This window comes from Simochromis diagramma, unplaced genomic scaffold (assembly GCF_900408965.1).
Source record: "Simochromis diagramma unplaced genomic scaffold, fSimDia1.1 OVJJ01000079.1, whole genome shotgun sequence".
Classification (NCBI taxonomy): Eukaryota; Metazoa; Chordata; class Actinopteri; order Cichliformes; family Cichlidae; genus Simochromis; species Simochromis diagramma.
In genome coordinates this window covers 2,956,678-2,977,938 of record NW_024387075.1, presented here as the reverse complement: position 1 = coordinate 2,977,938, position 21,261 = coordinate 2,956,678, and the positions used below count along the sequence as shown (strand labels likewise).

Below are 21,261 nucleotides of genomic sequence, written 5' to 3'. Positions count from 1 at the left end.
TGTAGCAGGTAGTGAAAAACTGAAAAGGGGAAGAAAAGAAACTTGGATTCAAACAGGTTCCACCTGAAACCACTCCCTGTTCCTTGTACACAATAATATAATGAACAATAAGTTTGATTTCAGACTCGTGAATCGTCGTCTTCAGACAGAACAAGTGAGAGATTTCAGAAACGGGGCTTGCTGAGCCAAATATTTCCACCAGAGAATGGGCAATGGTAAATTAGTGTAGAAAATGTATAAATTAAGAAGTACCAGGACAGAAAATAAAATCTCATAGTTAAGCATGTAAAAACTCATTTATAAAAACCTTTGTCAGCTTTAAAACACCTTTAAATTTAGGAGTAAGGTGTTTCTCTTAATTCTTGCATTGTTGCGTTGCACAGTGCGACACATCTGCAGAGCTCCAGTCATCCTGTAACCTTTGCAGATTTTTGTAAATCACTATATATATCTATATATATCTATATATATATATATATATATAGATATATATATATATATACACATACATATATATATGTATATATGTATAACACGTTTGCACTCTGCCCTCTCAGCATTTTTAAAACACACGTTCAGCTTGACTTCTTCTGCAAAGGATCTAAAGCTACCTATTTCAATATGGCCGTACGTCTGGAGCTCACAAGTCCTCGTGGACCGCCTTGCGGAGAATCCGGAGACGGGACATGACTTCGTCCCAGTCCAGGTAACAACCCTCGAGGTGCCGGAGCCTCTCCAGCCTGCTGATGTAGCTCTTTCGGCCGTGAAGCAGACGCCAGTTATCAAAGGTTACGATGTCACCTGAAATAGAACCACCACCAGAGATCAGATGTGAAGCTGTGGGGCACGTCATTGATCCTAGATTTACTTCAGCACAGACTTTAATTTTCTTATATGCCCCACCTCGTTCAGAGAGGTCAGAGTTGGCTGCAGAACAGCTTATAATAGCTCACAGGCGTCATTATGCTTCAAATAAAATCTGAAACCTCTGACATCGCAGTCTTGGAAACCGCTGGACGACAGTCCTAACTTCCCAAAGCTGGCACTACCGCATCAAACAGCACGAGCCAAAGTCTCATTGTGCTGTGGGCAAAATTCAGCACAAGACAAAAGCAGCTTTAAAGTCAGGTCATCAGGATGGAAGCCTGAGGAATGCTGTCAAAAAACTGCCTCTCTGCTAACACCACTGTGCCTTCGAGCCCCACTCTGAAGTCCTTTAAATAAGTTCATCTCCGCTACCTGATGCTGCAGACTCTTAGCACACTGTTTTTTCAGAGGGTGTTGCACTACACTCTGGTCGTTTGCTTTTCTCTGCAGCAGCAGCACTGATACGTCACATGTCATCGCGACCCTGACGAGGACAAAGCTGTTGTTGCCCATCGCCGTCACAGTTCGTTTTCTGTTTAACACAAGCATTATCCTGCAGACTGCGCCCACCTCCCTCTCCGCATCCATTTTATTTGCACTCTCTTTCCTCGCACCTCTCACTTATTTTCATTTCGTTCTTCCACTAACACACACTGTTTGGCATACAGGAGCATGGATGGGGGCCTTTTACACACACATTTTCCTATTCTTCTCATTTTTAATGGAACGAGGTGCACGCTGACCTGGCTCCATCCTATAGGTGACCACGTTCTCCGGTCGGTTCATGATGTCCACGTAGGCCTTCAGTGCTCTGTAGAAGGGTTGGACCTGATGTACGGGCAGGTCCAGCACTGAGTCTCGGGTGGCGTTATTGTAGTTGATCTTCACGACTCGCCCGTCTGCGTCGACGCTGCACCGAGAGGACAAAGCTCAAAGTCAAACTAAAGTGAATCGGGACTTTTAGAGATGAGACAACCAGTCCATTAGATGCTCCACAAGAATGAATTAGAAAGCATTTCATTATTAGGTATTTTAGCCATGTATTAAGGAAGCATGCAACTCACTACCAATTCACTGAGTCTAACAGTACAACTAAATTGAATTAGTCAGTTTAATATCTTAGAAGTAACTCCAGCAACTGATTATGAAATTCACTGCAGATCATTTTTCTACTCATTCATCTTTGCTCTCTACTCCCACTTTATCATTGTTATCATTGTGACAGTAGTTACCGCACATTGACTAATTTGACATAAATCCAGCTGTTTTCAGTTACACTTGAACAGACACATGTGACTGAACATCTAATTAGCATACAATTAATACGAAGCTACGCTCTTATGATCTGCACAGTTCATGTGTGAACATAATCACTGTGAACAGCAGATGGCAGTGTCCCATTTCAAATGACAAAAATACACACCTAAGTGTATATAAGTGTACAGAAATGTCACTGTGTAGTTTCTCTAAGTCTGAATCTCTGCTTTATATAAAATGAGTAAATGTGTGTGTGTGCCGGGGAAAAACCCTCAAAACACAAACTGATGATCTGCCTGATCATCTCCACTTACTCAATGATGCAGTTCTTGGACTGCAGCATGAAGTCGCAGTAATCTGTCCCGGTGTCGGTGAAGTCCACGCGCAGCGAGGTGAGCGTCTGGAAGGCCTCTGGGTCTTCTCTCTGCAGCTGCTCAGCCATGTGGAAGCCGTCCACCACTTCGCTCTCCCCTCCTTCCTTAGCCTGGTTGATGCAATGTAGAAACTGCACCTACGCCAGCCCGACACAGACACACACACATGCTCCACAAATGCTCGTTTTACAACTCTGACAACGTAAAAGCCGAACGCAGCCATAACTCAGGAGCGATACCATATCTGTCTGCTGTTATTTCATCTTCCAAACAGAGCGTACAAGTAAGATTTTACTCACTCCAGGTGCAAAGTGTAACGCCGGGTAGTCTGTATGCAGACTGAGCTTTCCTGAAGTGTAGGCTACATTGTTTGCCATGGGTTTGTCCTGGACCTGCCATGTGTGCCTGAGGACAAAGATAACATTCATTACTGATAACATATACTCCACTTTAATTATTTAACTTTAGCTTTAGAAGATCAGCGGCGACAATTAGGCCGCGTGGAGGAAAAAGGGCGAGATGAGATGAAGTTCGGAGGGTTCCCTGAGGGGGGAAAGCAGGCAGCTTCACAGGAATGCTCAGCCTGTAGCCTCTTAAGCAGGCACTTCATTGAGATGCAGCAAGAGTCGAGCACTAATGAGGTAAAGTTATCTTCCATGTTCTGTTTGCATGTCTCGTTCCGATGATGCGGGGGTCGTAAAACTGTCTCGTTTCTGTGATGGCAGGCCTTCAGCTTTAGTCTGCAGACTCTTTTACTTCCAGTGGCATGAGCTCATCCGCTGGCAGAGGCAAAGCTTTACGCTCCAAACCTCTGTTCTGACTGAGTGCACCAGGTAATTCCTCTGGCTTAAAAAAAAAAAAAAAAAAGCTGGAATGCTTTTAGGTTGTTTTCCCCGTCTCTGTCCTCAAGTAATCAGCACAGCAATAAGTCAAAATGATGAACTCTGGTGTGGTGAAAGGGGCCCCGACGGCCGTTCGCTAAGCTCCTCCATGAAACCGAAATGAATCAAAGCTATGGATTATTCACTATTGGACATATTTCGTTTTTTGTTTTTTTTTTGCCTGTCCCATTTGGTTCTTTAGCCGTCAGAATTGTTGTCTGAAGACCAACAAGGATACCCAATGGATTTATTTTGCCAAATGGATCATCATGGCATTGCCATATTGGTCCATTTGATCGACCTTTGTTTTTATTATTTATTTTCAGTTGCTACAGACGGGACAGACATGAGTGAGGGATAGGAAAGGGAGAAAGAAAGAGGAAGGAAAAGAAAAACAGAAGGGGAGAGGGACAGTGAGAAAGGGAAAAAAATCTCCTGGATCACCTGTTGAGAGAGAAAGAATAGAAAACAAGCAAAAAAAAACAAAGCAACATACTAAACACAACACCATCGCATTAATCTAGCTAAGTGTAAACAGCAGTAAATACTAAATATTCAATGTTGTTGTGCAGCACGCAGGACAGACAGCGCACAATGTGCTTTGAAGTAGCAGCCAAGAAAGGTGTAATTTAAGTCTACGAACAGTGAACACACCCGTGTGCACACCTGTGTGGATCAGCGCGCTTGTATTCAAATGGTTTCCACATGTAATGGTCTGCAAGAGGATGTAGAGAGCCATAGCCCCGTCCCCCAGGGCATGAAGCAGGCATGGAGGAGATCCAGGCCCCAGACATATTTCGTTAATGTACCAAAGTCAGAATCTGAGCCCTTCTTTCAGCACAATATCGAGCTCTTTCTGATTCACTGGAAAAAGACACGCATTTTTTTAAGGGTCTTTTGTATTTAAATTCTTACTAATAACACTCCTGGGCTCTGCTCCAGCTAATATATGATCGGTGGAAAATTCAACAGCTCGGGATTTAGAGGGGAGTCAGATTATTAAACAATGGCTTGGCTGAGGATCACTGGAGCAAAAATGGAGGAAGATCACAGAGTCTTACCCGTAAAATGTCAGCCTGAGATAGCCAATCCTCTCAGCCAGTCTGGCCACTTGGCCTTGCTCTGCAGGAGCCCCCTTCAGGTAGACCATGCCAACACGACGCAGGGCCAGGAGCCAAGCGAGCGCGGCCTTATCGTCACGGAGGACTTCGTCAAAGTCTGCTGAGGGAATGCGCAGTGTCGAGTCCCAATAATAACGCCCTGAAACGAGGAAGCGGACACGGCAGAAAGTTCACTTCTTATGTACGTGTTTATTTCTGGTTTCTGTCTGTCAAGAATTAAAGCTGGTTGTGCGACACAGGAACACATTCTAAAGCAACAGCCTCTGTGCCATAACGGCTCCGTTACACAAACAAATGCTGTACAGCGAGGGCAGGAGTGCTCTGCAGCAAAGCATTTTATCAGACGTTACACTCTTGTTTTGTCCTTCTTTGTCAGCGTGCTGGTATAAACCCGAGTTGGCTTCTAGCTGACTGAGAGACTGCAGGTTGCACAGACAGTTTTATATAACCTGTAGATATTTGGAGGTCTTTGCACTCTCTGAAGGAGTTCAAGCCAAAAAACTGGGTGGCAAGGGCCCACACCACAAAACGTTCTGAGCTGCGTGCCCCCCAAGGTGGATCCTCAGGTGGTTGAACCAGTCCCTGCAAGTCATCTCACTTCTTTCCTCCGAGCTCTTCTCCTCCGCCGCCGCCCTCCTCCAATAAAAGGCGTAAAAATTCAAAGAATTAATCTGAGCCTGTTGACTTCAGCTGATGGAAAAAGACTAGAATCAGCCAGATGTGCAGCTGCAATCAGATATAGGGCACGTCTGCTCTCTCAGACTTTCCATCAGCACACATTTGACCTTCCAAACCTCCCCCCATCCTCTTCTCATCCTGGTATGCTGCAGGTGAACGAAATCAAGTCAACACGGAAATATGACCACACACACTTTTTATTATCAAATGAAACACAATGAGTAGTTGGATTTCCTTTATTTAAAAAACAACAACAATATTAAGTAGCAGCTAACAGTATGACTGATGTGATGTTTGTTTTATTGCAAAAAAGGAAACAATTCATTTAAAGTCCATTACTGCCCCCTGCTTATTAGTTCCAATTAAATCTAGAAACGCTGCAGCTCTCCACTGCATGCCATCGTGTGTGCGCTTGAAGAAGAATAGCTTGCTGGGAAAAATCAGCACGTCTCCATCAGACAGACAGAAGTGGGGAGAAAACCCCCCCAAAATCCTCCCACTGCTCTCCACCCAACTGGCTCGACTTCTTTTTCCGTGCAGCCTCCCTCCAGTGACTTCCAACGAAACAGCTGCTAAGTGCATTTGTGGGGGGAGGAGCAAGAGGAAGGTTTAAACTGAGGAGATTTTGTACCTGTCTGATGTTTGTGGCTCCTTTTCGTGTCTTTTTTTCCCCCTTTGTCCACCGACTTCCAAACAACTTTCCAAATGGCTGCATCATAAGCAGATTACAAGGCTAAGGCTCGCAGGAGATGGACACACAGGGCGAGCGCGCTGAACCTAATGCATAATTTATCATCATCTAAAGTGTTTCAAACCGCAAAACAAAATGCGACTGTTTGCTCTGAAGGCCACAAAGATTTAGAGGTATGACAAAAAGACTTTAACTGGTGATGCAGAGTTTCAGAGCCGCTGAGGCAGAGATGCAGCATCAGTCAGAAACACAGCGATCGTGACTTGCAGACCTCCCTCCAGGCTGTTGTCACAAACAATCAGTTTCTGGCTGCACAATTCAAAGGGTCAGGAACCTGCTGCTTGTTAAAACTTGTCAAGAGGGCGGTGGGCAACAGAGATGGGGAACGAGAAACTGGGGCAAAGGTCAAGCCCCAGTGTTACAATTACTCTTGTGAAACTGGAACTGTCTTGTACAGGCATTGCGGCGTTTCAGCTCTGCAGTTTAGGGTGTCACTCGTGACAAAGGGGCTACAGCGTTAGCTGCAGTGTGCGTATACATCAGCTGAGCAGTCCTGGCTCTAGTTCAGCTCCGATCTCATTGTGGAAACGAATCACGTTCGCCGCTATCAGGGGAATTCACAGTGTGGCTGCTGGGTTGAACAAAAGACGAGAACTTTGCAGAGTATCTGCTTTCTAATCAAGTAATCAGCACCTAACATTAGCTTGTTTTTAACCGGCAAGGCTAATCACAAATCTTGCATGGGAGGAATCATAAAGGAGGATCTTCCCCCGTCACACTGATCACACATTATGAAACAAAATAAGTTTTTTTTTTTCCACCCGAACAGCTTTTGCTAACCTGTTTCTCTGCAGCTGCTGTTACACTCACAGTGCAGTTCTATTCAAAAGATATTCTTTGATTTAAAGCTGCTTCTCTGCATCAACAATGGATTAAAAGCAGCATGTGAATATGAACGATGTCAGACAATTTTCAGTCGTCAGCTTGCCTCAGCTTATTGGAGCCTCTCCTTTTCACTGCTCTCGTAGCTTGTTTTCCCAAGCAGCTGGAAGTGGGTTTTTGGCAATAAAACACCAAGTTTTTTTCTACCTGCTCTGCACTTAACAGTTAAAAAACACAGCTGCCAAGATGCTGGTGAACACTGAGGAGTGCTGGTAGCTAAAGAGACAGATTTGTAGGAGGTGGGGGTGACCAAAATCAAATCTTAGTGAAGTGAATGCTGTAGTTCTATTAATGAAGTGAACACAAGCTCAGTGTCCTGCAGCAGTAAACCTGGGCAGATCAAGTCCAGTACACAATATTCTTGTCCTGTAAGTACAAACCACTCAAAGCTCTTAATCCCCAAACTTTTTTGAGTATTCTTTTGGAAAAGCATCCACACAGGCAATAAGAACCATCACTCTCTTTTGCATAGTTTCCAGCTGTGGTTACCGGTGGTCCGGTGTCAGAATTAGCATGTGTGTGTTTTTTAAATATCAGTATGCAAAAGAAAAAAAATAATAAAACAGAGCAGAGCAGTGTCAAACTGAGGCAGCCTCGAGTCTGCACTGTGTTCATTTGTGTAAAATCACTGTGGGTTTCACACACAGGACTGTGCTGCCATGTGCTTGAAGGGACACCCTCCGACAGCCTGACAAGATATGTGCATAATCCCCTCCACTGTGCCCCCACCCCCCCAGTCCTGGTCTGCTACAGTGGCTTTTCCAGATGAGGAAACCTGAAGCCGTGGTTCCCGTGGTTGTCAGGCAGCTCATGGCAGTTTGGCTCTGCTCTCGCTGGGCTGTGTGATTTAAGCTCGCAGGCCCAGGGTCGCTCTCCTCTGCAACTGGGAGCGCCTTCAAAGCTCTACTTGAATCACTGCAGTTATCCAGAGCTTTTGTTTTGACTTGGTTAAGTTTTATCACAGAGCTCAGATCAGCTCACTTCAATGGTCCGTCTGTGGAATGCACAGTGGAGGGTGCACGGCCAGATGGGCATACACAGTCTATTTTTTTAAGGAAGAGCAGTCTTAGGAAATTCAATTCAAACTGCTGTTTATACTGAAAGCAGATTTTAGAAGTTTTACTGAATATATGCAATCTCCTTTGTTTTTGTTTTTTTTAAAGTGGAAAAATGACCCCGCTATCTGTACCTTTTATTTGATTTTAGTGATGCATCAATATAAACTATGGTGGGATCCTTTGTACTCTTATTGGTTAAAGATCTACAATCAGTCAAATCACTTTTGTTTTAGTTTTTTTGTCCCAATAGATTTTGCTTTGTCTCTCTACGAAGGACTAAAAGAAGCTTTTCATGTAAAGAAGAAAGAGCAGAAACGGTCACTACTGGCTTTTATCAATGTTTTAAACTATTTAATGTTCCAATATAATCCTTTTCTAAGAAGACACCTGGAAAGAAATGTGCAGTCATATTCTACTCAACAATTACCAAGCACATTTGCATTTTCCTAGCATATGTACCAGAGTGTGCGTTTATCAATGGCACTGCAAGACCATCACGCCACCTTTCCACTAGTGCAACAAACACACCTTTATTAATGAAACAGACGCGGATTACGGAGCAGCCAACTTGTGCATTACCACTTTGGAAGACACAGTGTGAGCAGTGTTTTCTCACCGAGGAGCAGCAGTCCCCTCCGCACGCTAATCCAAACTTTCTCCATCTGCAAATTTAGTTTCCCGAAACTCAACTGAACACTGTGCTAGTTTGTCAAAATCATGTCTTTTTTTTGGAAACTTATACGCAACTCTTTCAGCATTATTTCAAGTGCCAAGCGGGACGTCCGCCTTGCCAAAGAAATGAAAAATCCAATCATTATAGTCATTAAGCTTCCCGTGGAGTCTGATGCAAAGGTGTTGAAATTTCAAATGAGATGACAAAGAAAAGGGATTTAACCCAAATATAACTGATCCGTGAGGAATTATAGGAATACACCGTGAGAAATAAACTGTGTTGCGGGTGAAAAATGGTGAAATCTGTTGAAAGGGGGCCAATTTTGAGGTCGCTTGAAAGAGACACCTGATATATGAAAGGCTTGGTGAACCAATCGTATTTCTGACAAGTCTGAAGTGCTAAACTCCTCAAGACTCCATTATTGCAGAGTACACAGTAAATAAATAAAAGCCATTTATGACAAATTAAAAACACCCAAAGTTAAAGTATACACCACTTTCTCATGTGAGGTTGGTAATACAGCCTGTGAGAGCGCATGTGTTTGGAAAGTTGGTTGTGCTGAAACTGTAAACGGCGCGTGAAGTGATGATCCAGTTTGGAAGAACGTACGCGTTTTTCCGCTGTTGGACTTCCACGGCTGTTTCCAGGGAAGCCGCTCGGTCGACTGATGATTGGTGACACAGAAAGCTAAACTCAGACCAGATGGCAAAGGGGAAAAACATCATTGAAACTGGGAACTGACAAATCAGCTGCTATGAAATCCATCAGCAGACTTAATGAAGAAAAATCCACCAGTCAGTCAGTACGTTTACGATATATGTCCAATTCAAATGGAACACTAATTGATTTATAATGTAAGTATTAAAAGCAGGAAATTAGGGCAAAAAAGACATTTTTAATGCTACGGAGAGCAAAGAAAACTGACACATTTTCTCTTTAGAAGGGAAAAGGATAACTGAAAAAGGCAACCAGGTTGATCGAAAAAACAAAACAAAACAAAAAAAAAAAACATGTATCTGTGTACAGGACATGGGTGCCAACACACATGTGTGCAAACTGCATATATTTAGACATTTTTATCAATGTATCTCCCAGAAAGAGAAACTGAACCTGAACTTCTGGACTTTATGGCTGCACTGATGTGAAAATGATCATTTCCCTGATACCTTTGGACAGTTTCATTTTAGCCTGGAATTCTCTAGTTAGTGGAATCGGTACAAAATCGAGCAGCAACGGATTTCAATTTGACAAGACGACATTACAGTTTGTAAAGTCTGTTAGGGAGTATCTCTGTGGATGTTTTTAAAATGTATTAGCAAGTACTATGAAAGTGTCACAGTCTGGTGCAGTACGTACTGTAGGGAAATATTTCCCCCTTTTTCTGTTTAGGTCAGCTTTTGTCAGACTTTTGACAGCAGAAATACTTTTTTGGCTGTGATAAGTTACTAGGAAGTTTTTTTGGCAGGCCAGAGAAAGGACAGCTGTAAAAGCGAAAAGAAACCTTTTTCAAAATTAAAAAAAAAATAAAATTCCAGTATACTACTTCATGTATTGCTTCAGATTTTAAACACACTTTGTGTTTCATTTTTATCTAAACTGATCAACAGCAGGAGTATTGAGTGATGCATGTGTCGAAGGAGCTATGACTATGGAAAGAAAACGCCGTGCAACTGAAGAAAAATTGCAAAATGATTGTAAAATAAACCCTTCTCTTTTATGAAATATGATTAACAATAAACCAGGGGACCAATGATTACTGTAAACACAGGCATAAATCTTTTGTTGTGACTTTGCCATCTATCAGTGAAGCACTGTTTGGATATTCAAAAAACCTGATCTTGATATTCTGCGAAATCGCATTTAAAGACTCAACTTGTTACAAGAGTAATGACATGCCATTAAGCCCCAGTTGAGGATGAACAGTTGGCTAAATTAGAGAATACTCATAACTGCAATTTAGAAAAAGAAGAGACTACATATGTGAAGTGGTGGATAAGTGTGAGGAAAAAAGCTCAAAGCCACGTATTCGGGCTTATTTTTACTTTTTTAAAAACCCCACTTAACCTGTTTCATTTCTGCCTTTTAAATACCAGTGACATAAAATTAGTCATGAAATCAACCCCGGCTAAATAAACATGACAAGCTCCAAGTGGGAGGCCCGAGATGATTACATGGCTCAAATACTGAAAGCATCTGGCAGGCTTTAAGTAAATCACTGACAGATTTATTATGAAAGGAAGACTCATTGCAGATAAGGATGTGAGTGACATATGCTTTTAGTGTTCCCGAGAGCACTGCGACATCGTCACTCTCCTTTAAACGATGTAAAGGGTTCATAGTGCCAGCAAGATAATGGCATGAGTGTATTCCAAAGGTCCCGAACATATCTACAAAGGAGATGTAAATACTCGATCCACACAGAATAGCTAAGTCTATTAAATGCGTCATTCCGTGCCGACTGTGCGTTGAGCTCAGTATCTGCGCATGCCAACACATCTGCTGTAATATTTTCTAATATGTATGAGCAGGAATGATTTCACAGCTATGTTTATTTACAGCAGCATTTCTAACGCAACAGACTTGAACTAACAACACTTATTTAAACTTGTAATGCTGCAATAAAGCATAAAATCTCAAATCCAGTTGGTACTTCCTGTCCAGGCTTTGCTCAAGGAATAATCCTGATCGGGAAAGCAGTGGATCGAACAACAAGAAAGCACTGATGTTCATAGATCCATGTCACACATCAAAGCTTTTTTAACTCGCGGTGGACTCTTGGTCATTATATCAAATCTCAATTTTAGATAAGTTCTTTCTAACTATCAAGTAATCAAACAATTTCTGCACAAATGCAGTAAAACATGAGAGCATATAAGGCAGTAAGAACCACAACAGTTTAAAATAAAAAGGTACAGTGGAGTTTATAAGAAATCCCCACTCGCAGAAACCGAGCAGCGCGAGTTTAAATCTGTGGTCGCACGTTATCTGCAGGCTCAGGGATTCGTTTGTTCCGAAAGGAAGGAAATACAACGGTGAGCTTGTATTTGCTAAGAACATGCTGCTGTGTTCTTGACCCTCAGTCTGAATTCATTTTCCATATGGTACAGACAGACAGGGGTCTGCGTGAGACTCTGTTACACTGACGTCAGCTTTTTTTCTTTTTCTTAAACACAGCCCACTTCCTTACAGTGTTTCACATTAGCTTAGATTTTTACTGAGTGTATTTATCAGGATAATAAATTTGAAATTCTGACATATTACAGACCTATCTAATATATTTAAGTTTATACATTTTTGGAAACTGACACAATCTTTGTTATTTTATTTTTTCCAGGTAAAGTTATGAAGAATACGGGCTTAACGTGCAGACTCACCTGGACTTCCACAACAAAAACAGCACTGGTAGATGATCACAGAATCATTTCCATCGTAAAGATAAAATTTTACCGAAGTCAGCCAAGGAATTCTGTTTAAAACCAAAAGTCAGCCCAGCTCTGGAACAGCATTCTTTGGACAGATGAGACAGATCAGTCCAGTCTGTACCAGAACAAGGAGAAGGGAAAAGTACGGAGGAGGCTTGGAAAGGCTCACGATCCGATGCATACAACATTCCCTGTGAAATATGGCGGATGCAGTGCGACACATGGTTAAGCACTTTGTCCCTGCTGTAGACAAAACAAAAGGCAAAAAAAGGCATTCTTCAGTGATACTCATCTGTATCACTGAATAACTGTTCTTGATTGATGTCTAATAGCATTTCACCAATAGCTTTCTGGTGAGCTACACACTTGTGATTTGAAAGGCACAAATAGTAAAAGAAAGCAAGAAAAAAGCCCTACTTTAGACAAAAAGTGAAGTTTTAAAACATGATGAATAAAAACCCCAAAGCTCAAATTATCACATTGACCTCACTGCGTCTCAAGTGTGCTACACTTTCGCTTTCACAAGCCCACTTGGGCCTGTAAAATCGAGGAGCGCTGCATGAAAAAGCACACAGAAATTCAAACGGTGGGCTTCACTTTAGCCACAAACAAGTAAGTGAGTGAGAATACGAGAAAAAACCTCAGAGGTGAACGCTGTGCATCATCCATCTTTTGAGAATGTAGACCTTTCCGGTATTTTTCAGTTCGAGGAATTTCATGCTGGCGCTCAGGAGGAAATAATTAAACCCAGTGAGTGCGTGTGTGTGTGTGTGTACACGTCATCTTTTATTGTGTTTTGATGCATGATCTTAGCAGCGCCTTCCAGGAGCGCTCCTGGCTCTGAGCTGAGCGCTTCTGAAAAAAACAAACAAACCCTAAACAACAAAATGACTGTCTGTAAATTGCTATGAGGGCGATCTACTTACACCTCCACATGAATAGAGGAGTTCTGCAACACAAGACACACACGTACAGACCCTTAATCAGTCTGGAACAGAGCAGGAGCCGCTCAGCCCTGTGGGTCCTTCAGGACCACGTGTGTGTACACAAACCAACTACAGTCCATCCCCCGCTCCACTGAAGTGCTGCTACCTTGTTCCACAGCTGAACTTTCTCCTCTGCTTGTCTGGCAGACTGTAAAGCATCCTGGGCCACTGTAAATGTACTGTAAAATGAGTTTTCTTCTAGTCTTTAAAAAAAAAAGTATTGTAATGTTACAAAGCGGAAAAAAAAAAACCAATGTTTGCAAAGACGAGTTTAAATCGGGGGCATCTTTTTGTTCCCTGGGAAAAGCTCGGAATTTACACGAATTTTCATTTTAGCAGCTACACAGTCAAGCGGCGCTCACAGTGACTGTATTCACGTCGCATGCCAAGTGCTATTACATTTTCTACTACACATTCATTCATATATTTCCCTGCAGATAAACCCGTCTAGTTCAGACACACTATTGTCAGATACAACTGATTGGAAAACACTTTAAACTAAAAAGCGACGAAGGAACAAAAACAACAACTACATGAAGTATGAAATACCAGTCTGCAATTGTTCTAACTCTACAGTAATCCCAGCAAGAAATTTATTTCAACTGAGCAACCTTGACAGTCTCATTAACAGACTACAGGGATACGCACAAACAGCTTCCGAATATAATTGTGACACAGTGGAATAGGCCTACAGAAATTACTCAGTTTATGTCCAACAGCGCTAAAGCAGAAAATGTTTCATTTACACCGTCCACACAGGAGGATACATAATTACCCACTTCCAACGTGCCTGCGTTGAAAGACGAAAATTAAATCATCTTGTATTTTGCAGTAAATTACTGTGAATGCATTACTCAGAGTTTGATACGAACTCATCGCTGACTGAACTTTTCTGTGTTGGACAAAAAAAAGAAAAAAAGAAGTCAAATTAATCACCGTGTGCTGAAATAAAACCGGCTGCACTTAACTTCTATTCTTCCCGTTCGGACTGTGAGTCGCATCTAATGTGAAATATGAGGTTCTGTGGTCACAGTATGGAAAATGTGATCCGTGACGAGCTTCGTTGGACTTGCTGCTTTACCGTTTACGTGCAAGCTGGTAACACCTGCTGCTCGGCAAGCTGATAAATTGCCGTTTTCAGATACCGCTTTGAAAATGCAGTTATTCATGAGAGTGTTTGTTCATCCTGTTAATTTTGAGACAGCTGCGGCGTGATTTATGGCCTCCTTTAAAGATAATCTATTTTACCATTACATCAACAATAATTAGAAAGTAATCACTGGTTTAAGACTACAGCAGCCCCAATAACGGCGGCCCTTTTTGTCACCAATTTAATGGATTCATTTTGTGGCCTTCTCAGTTAAACTCCACATAAGTAAATACAATACAGTAGAAGATCAAAAATAAGAGTAAATTCTACTTTACAAGAACATCACAAACTAAAGCAGAGATATTAAATGAAACTCCCCAAATGTACATAAAACATTCTCTTGGTGGAAAGATTTTTTGCACACACTGTTGCAATCTGATAATACCTTCTACCTTCTTTCAGGTGACAAAGCTTAGCCCATGATGAAACGCATGCAATTCAAAAGATCACAGCACAGCTCGGCACAGGAAATCCTGGATAGAGGGCGAGGCCGCTGCTCCTATCAAGTACATGACATCCTAAAAGTACAGACTTTAAATTGAGTGAAAATTATGAAAGCTGGACTCACTATTGAGGAAAAGCTCTTCCTGCATTGCCTGTCGGGCAGCAGGAGAGAAGCAGCGTTTCTTCAGCCACTCTGCATCAAAGACACTGATGTGCTGGTCGGGCCATACGATGGAGACCTGTGGAGAGATGAAAGCTTATTGAACTGGTTTGTCAAAGTGTTTTGAGGCTCTTTTTCTTTTTAAGTGTTCACCTAATATTTTGTAGTGATTGCTAATCAACTGAAGTAAAGTTTGTGTCAAATGAACAATCCATGACTTGTTTATTTAGAGGGTATTGTCTTTTTAGTAACACATGACTAGGATAGAAAAAAAGATGGGTTTGAACACTGATCTTTGAAGGCGTTTTTTTTTGTTTTTTTGCTTCATAAGGTTAAAAACCCCCCAAAACTTACTCCCTTCTTTCCAAATACCTGTGGAGGCTTTTAGCCAATCCAACCACGTCCTCAAACCTTTTAGTATTTTTAAAGACACGTGTTTGCTATAATGCATAATGACTATCCAGTAAATCTTGGCACAGGAAACAGGATGCACACGGTAGCTTGGCAGTGCTGTCACGTCAAAGGAATCTGTTTATAGCCGTGTCCTACTTCAGGGCCTGGATCCTCTGAAGGACACAGTTCACTGGGGAGATTTCTTTGGAGGACTTAAAGGTCAGGCTGAATGCGCCAAAATTAGACTGTCTGACCTCATCGACCTCCTCAGTTCATCACCAGGCAGTTTCTCAGTAACAATAAGCGAAGTGTAAATGTCATTCCCGAACTGGAACAAGTTTCATGACAACCAAGTATAATGAGATGCATTTAAAATTTTAAACACGACAACGACACAAACGCACCCAAACAAACTGCTTAAAGCAGAGCAACGAGAATAGAGTTGTGGAGATGTCATGTTTGAATCTTTGTAAAACATTTGAAATATCAGTTCTTCTGCTGAATTCATGTTTAATTATTTGTTTGGCCTGAAAACATCAGATAAAAGCAAGTAATCACTATATATTTTCCAGGGCCTAAGGTGACACCACTTTTTCCCCTAAAGAACAGTCAAAATTAGAATCCCTGCCTAGTGCCTGTACGCCCAGCAAACTAGCCAAGGTGCAGCTTTCATGCACATCTGTGCTGACTCATGATGTATGCAGTAAAGGCTAAAGGAACTTAACATTTTAAGTATCACACCAACCTGAAATCTAATCACATCTCCTCCTTCTGTTTCCGAGTTAATGTTCTGAATAATGGGCAAGAACGTGCAGAACATCATAATATCAGTTAAGTTGACCTTTTATCCTGTTTGATATTTGGTGAAAAGATCTTACGCTATGGCCAAAAAAATAAAGAAAGAAAGAAATTGTGAGATAACACCAGTGACCTTTGACCACCAAAATCTAATCAGTTCATCCTTGAGTTTAAGTGAGCTTTTGGATATTTTGGATACTGATTAACTTAAAAGAGGACCGACTCATCTGCTGTTGATCTTACAGGTGAAAGTTATAAGGAGCGCAAAAGAAGTGGTATTTCAAAATAATGTGCAAGTACAACTACATGACTGGAGAGAAATTACTGTTGAACCAGAGAGTAGCTCTGGAAATCCACTCGCAGCCAACTTGGGTCATAATTTAAACTTTCATCCTTTTTCTCTAAACATAAAACATCCATCTTGTGTGTCTGTGTGGAACTCTGAAAACCACAAGCCAAGTTTGGCAGCAGCCCACCTTGTTGTCATTGGTGACCTCCACAACATCTACTCCTGTGTGGATATCGAGATCGGCCAGCAAGAGCATTCGGGCTTGAGCAGATTGCAGGGTACACAGTGGACACTGGCAGTTGTCTCTCAGCCAGGTGAATGGGTACAGACTGTGGCCTCCATCCTCCCACTCCACCTCCATCTGCCTGTCATCGTCCAGAGCTCGGACATGCCTCACTAGGTGGCGAGAGACAGGAAAGGAGGCTGACTCCAGTGTGTGCCGCCCACGAAGATGTAATGAAATCAGGCAAGGAGGTAGAGGAGCAGCGGTTGGCCCCAGCCTACGACAAGCCCTCAGAGCCTGGCGGGTCAGAGAGGTGCTCCTCTGCAGAGCAGGCAGGGCCGAACGTGCAACAGTGCTCATCCACATTTCTGAAGGGTTTTGCCCCCGGCAGCTTTATCGCCAGATTGGAAAGGGCTAACACTCTGCAGAGAAAAAGTTAGTGACTTTAGACAATATTAAAAAGCAAGATTTTTTTTTTCTCGTTTCCGTGCAGCTTTTGGAAATGTGGTTTGTTGCTATGCTACACTCTGCTGACTGTGTTGATAAGACAAAGCTGCAGTTTAGAAACCACACAATTTTTCTTTTGACCGAAATGCTGAACAGTTTGCATGCACAAGACACATTAGCAATCTGAAATTGAATATGATGATGATATTCACATATTAACCTTCACCGTTTCATCGGTGATGTGCCGATACAATACAGATACCGTTAAGCTATAAAGCCAGTTTATGTAGGGGGAGAGCAGCTCGTTATGATTTATGAGATAAACAATCATTAATTTTGAAATTCTTTTAAGATTTCACTGACCAGTAAATAACTGTGATTTGTATTTTCCACAGTAATGAGTTAATACAACAAAACACAGCTTTCAGCTTTTCGTGTATTTTAAATTTGGGTTTAGACTGTCTTTAAAGCACTCTGGGTCAGCTTCTGTTGTTTAAACGTGTTATAGGCTATAAACAAAACAGACAACAAGGTTTAGACATTTTTCATTTAAAAAATGATTCAGACAATGACAATTCAGTGGGTTACATACTGAACTTGGATGGAAACAAAGTATCAATCCTATTGTGTTAGTATCAATCTGATACCAATACCAGCTTTGGTATCGATACAATCGATATTTGGCCTGATCCGCCCACCTCTAATGTCTGACCACCAACCACAAAAAAACGACTGGAGACAGCAAACTCACAGTTAGGCACTTATAAGTGTGAAATGTTCGGAATGTGCTTTAAAAAATAAAAGACAGCTGGGTAATTTTGCCACCCAACTAACTAATGCATCATTCCACTTTCACAGATTCAAACAATAGCTGTAAAACATTTCGGGGGTGTAACTGTCTGTGCTGAACAGGGTTAGGTTTAGCCCTTTGATTCGTACCCCCCTCATTTGACAGCTGTGGGTGCTTGTTTTGTTACAGTTTATTTATATATAACTCAGTGCGAGATTAGCTTCTATTTCTTTAATACTGCTGACTTCAAGCTTCCCGATTCTACTGTTGTTGAACAGGGCTGTGGCACTGACAGCTGGTTTTGATAAGCATACAACATACATTGACTGAATCAGAAATGAGTTGGTGAACAGCTACTGACAGAGTGACTTATCCTCGGTCTAACTCCGTAAGGTTTAAAATGACAGCATTTAGCCGGTAGCCGCTGGGTTTGAAGAACGAGCTAACCCTCGACTGTTAGCAGGCTAGTTTCTGTCAACGCACTCGTTCATCCGGTACAACGACATCCTGAATTCAGCTTCAAAGCTAATAGCGAGACTAAACAGTGGAGCCGCTTACCCAGCAGGACTCCTGTGTCAAGTTTGTGTGGCAGGAAGAATTAAAAAAAGTCCGCCTTTTCGCCATCAACAGAATTTACCTGGATCAATTAGATGACGGTCGGTGTGTTGTTCCCACGAGCACTGCGGACGTCACAACACAACCGCCGGGTGTCAGCGTGCCAGAGAAAGTAGGTGAAAGGTTGATCGGCGGCAGTATTGAACAGGAAGACACAATCACTACACGCGCGTAAACTTTGCTCTACTTTCTTATCCCAGCCATAATACAGCCACGATACAATCTGATAAGGACAGGGTGGATGTGTTTTTAGAAACAGTAGTGGGAAAGTACAGCAGACACACGCTACACAGCTACCAGTTAATCTAACACCGTTATTTTAATTCTAATAGTAGGTGGGTCACAGTTTCAGTGTGATAAGCGCCTTTGGGTGGTTAGGGGCAAACATGTGCGCGTTTTGGAGGTCCACTAGGTTATCGTTGCATGTTATCCGCAGGTGTAATTACGAAAATGAATTACAGTCCCATTTGTTTGGTGTACCGCATTCAATCCAGTTAGCTAACATACAAAGAGCCGTAATAAAAGTTATTAATTATATCTGTGTTTACTCTGCAGTCAAATATTAAAAGATAAAGACCCTATAATAACACAGAAAAAACTCCAACAGTCAGGCAACTCCGTATGAACGAACACTTTGGCAACAGTGGGAAGGAAAAACTCCCTTTTAATAGGAAGAAACCTCCACAGAACCAGGCTCAGGGAGGGGAAGACATCTGGTATGACCGACTGAAGGTGAGGGAAGAAAGACAGGACAAAAGACATGCCGTGGAAGAGATGCCTGGGTATAATAACAACTGATGATTAAATGTAGAGTGGTGTATAAACACACAGTCAATGAAAAAGGTGAGTAAAGAAGAAACACTCAGTGCACTTCAAGCTCTGCCTCCCATTCTGCTATTATGTATCCTAAGTACCCACAAGTAAACCAGAACTCTGGAAGCGAAGTGCTCTATTGAGGTGATATGATACTATGATGTCTTTAAGTTAAAATGGGGCCTTGTATGTGATAAGAGTTCAAATTTGATTCTGGATTTAATAGGAAGCCAATATGTGCGAAATATGCCCTCTCTGCCTAAAGCTCATTGGTTTGAGACAAATGCTGGGAACAGCATTGTTTGTTTAACTTGGGAACGAAACTTAAAGGAGCACTTGAAGAAAAATGGCCAGTGCCACAATCCCCCATTTTAAAGTAAATGAGGCAGATCTGCACCAGCATTTAGACCTTTCACTTTCAGCTTTTCATGTATTTTAAAACGGGTTTTTTTTGGAGACCTGGAATGAGAATGTGCCTGTCTTTAAAGCACTGTGGGCCAGCTTCTGCTATTTAAATGTGGTATTGGTTATAATTGAAATAGACGTGACAGTCAACACAATAAGGTTCAGACATTTTTCATGGTGCCTCACTGAGGTATATTTTTTCATTTCCCAAAAAGATTAAATAAAATAAATAACACAATTCAGTGGGCTTCATACAGAACCTTAACGGTTATAAACAAAGTGTTGATTATATTGTGCTACTATTAGGCAGATACCAGGCCTGCACTTTACAGTATGAAGGACCCTAAAAATGACTGCTGTAAATCAAATTCTGCTGAAAAATTACAACACATTTCCTTTCATAAATCTCATCTGCTTCTACTGCTTGTCAACAAATTTCAGTCTGAACCATGTTAGCTTGATGGCAGCACATAAGAAAAAAGTCCTGTAATTCCCCAAAGTCTCCTGAGGAGTAAGAAATGAGTACAAAAGTTGATGGGAAGCCATCCAATATCTGTTATGTATTTATACTTCAGTCTAGAGAAAAGTGAATGGATGACAGCCAATCCCCAGAGCCTATAAATGTTCATAGAAATTACATAAATTCTAAGTTTATATGTCTCTGTGCTTTTGAGGATGCCAGTGGAGGCACTAGATCAAATATTTATCATTCTGATATCAATAAATCTTTTACATTTATCTGGAATGAAGGTCCGAATATAAACTGTTTCTTTCAGCTTTGAAAGTGTGTCCACTTGCTACTTTTTTCTTTTAGACCAATGGTTGGGAAGTAATCAAAAAAAACAAACAAACAAAAACGCATATTGAAAACTGTAAAAGTGATAAAGACATGAGTGGATAACGCACAGAACTTTTGTGTCTATTCATACCTTTTCCCCTCAGTTTTGATGCCTTCTTTGTAGGTTTCAGACGAGGATGACCAGCACACAGCAGAGGAGGAGTTTTAATCCAAGTGGCACCTGCTAATGCCAGAGTTTTATTTTGAAAAGCATCATTTTGAAATGATTAACCCAGGAAGAGACACATTGTCAGACACATGGTCACCTAGTTTACAGTTTAATAGATGTGCGTTTCAAAGGGTAAGTGATAATTTCTACTCAGTCACCCAAAGGCACTGGACTTTGTGCAACTGGTTCAAGTATACTCTCTGTGTTACATATGCCGTTAAATCTGTCTCACAATGTTTCTGAAATGATTGAACCAAATGGACAAAGTGCCCAGCCACAGCTGAACACTGTTCATTATGTAACACTGCAATTCATATGAAAACCAAAGGTGAAATGATGACTTACCAGTAAGAATGGTAGTTAAAACAGCTCTGCTATCACTCATTAGCCACTTTGTTAGGTACACCTGTTCATTTACTCATTAAAGGAACATGTAGTCAGCCAATTACGTGGCATCAACACTACATGCTAAAGTTCAAACCGAGCATCAGAATGCGAAAGAAAGGTGATTTAAATTACTTTGAATGTGATGTGGTTGATAGTGCCAGACTGGCTAGTCTAAATATTTCAGAAACTGCTGATCTGCTGGGATTTTGCTGTGCAACCATCTCTATGGTTTACAGAGAATGGCCTGGAACAGAAAAAATATCCAGAATGCACCAATTGCCGGTGAAGAAATGCCTTGTTAGTACCAGAGATCAGAGGAGAATGACCAGCCTGCTTTGAGCTAATAGGGAGGGAGCAGTAACTCAAATAACCACTTGTTAAAAACAGAAC

General features: G+C 41.6%; 1 protein-coding gene across 2 annotated transcripts; it reads right to left on the bottom strand.

Moving 5' to 3' along the window:
- Nucleotides 1-533: 533 nt before the first annotated feature.
- On the bottom strand, nucleotides 534-18,460 carry bbox1 (butyrobetaine (gamma), 2-oxoglutarate dioxygenase (gamma-butyrobetaine hydroxylase) 1). Of its 2 annotated transcripts, none has more exons than XM_040045512.1 (8): nucleotides 18,203-18,460; nucleotides 16,372-16,829; nucleotides 14,669-14,783; nucleotides 4,441-4,639; nucleotides 2,798-2,903; nucleotides 2,439-2,635; nucleotides 1,611-1,777; nucleotides 534-801 (listed from the first exon to the last, which is right to left on the bottom strand). In XM_040045512.1, the coding sequence occupies exons 2-8, from the start codon at nucleotides 16,771-16,773 to the stop codon at nucleotides 641-643; spliced, it is 1,347 nt and encodes a 448-aa protein (XP_039901446.1). In that variant the 5' UTR covers nucleotides 16,774-16,829; nucleotides 18,203-18,460; the 3' UTR covers nucleotides 534-640. The 2 variants fall into 2 exon arrangements, with proteins under 2 accessions (XP_039901446.1, XP_039901447.1); XM_040045513.1 differs by having other exon boundaries at nucleotides 18,282-18,459.
- Between the last annotated feature and the right edge of the window lie 2,801 nt (nucleotides 18,461-21,261).

Coding starts and splice junctions, on each gene's coding strand:
- bbox1 (XM_040045512.1), bottom strand. CDS start 16,773: ATGTGGATGAGCACTGTTGCACGTTCGGCCCTGCCTGCTCTGCAGAGG. Junction 4,640..14,668: donor GGAAGAGCTTTTCCTCAATA/GTGAGTCCAGCT, acceptor TCCTCGTTTCAG/GGCGTTATTATTGGGACTCG. Junction 2,636..2,797: donor CGTTACACTTTGCACCTGGA/GTGAGTAAAATC, acceptor GGGCTGGCGTAG/GTGCAGTTTCTACATTGCAT.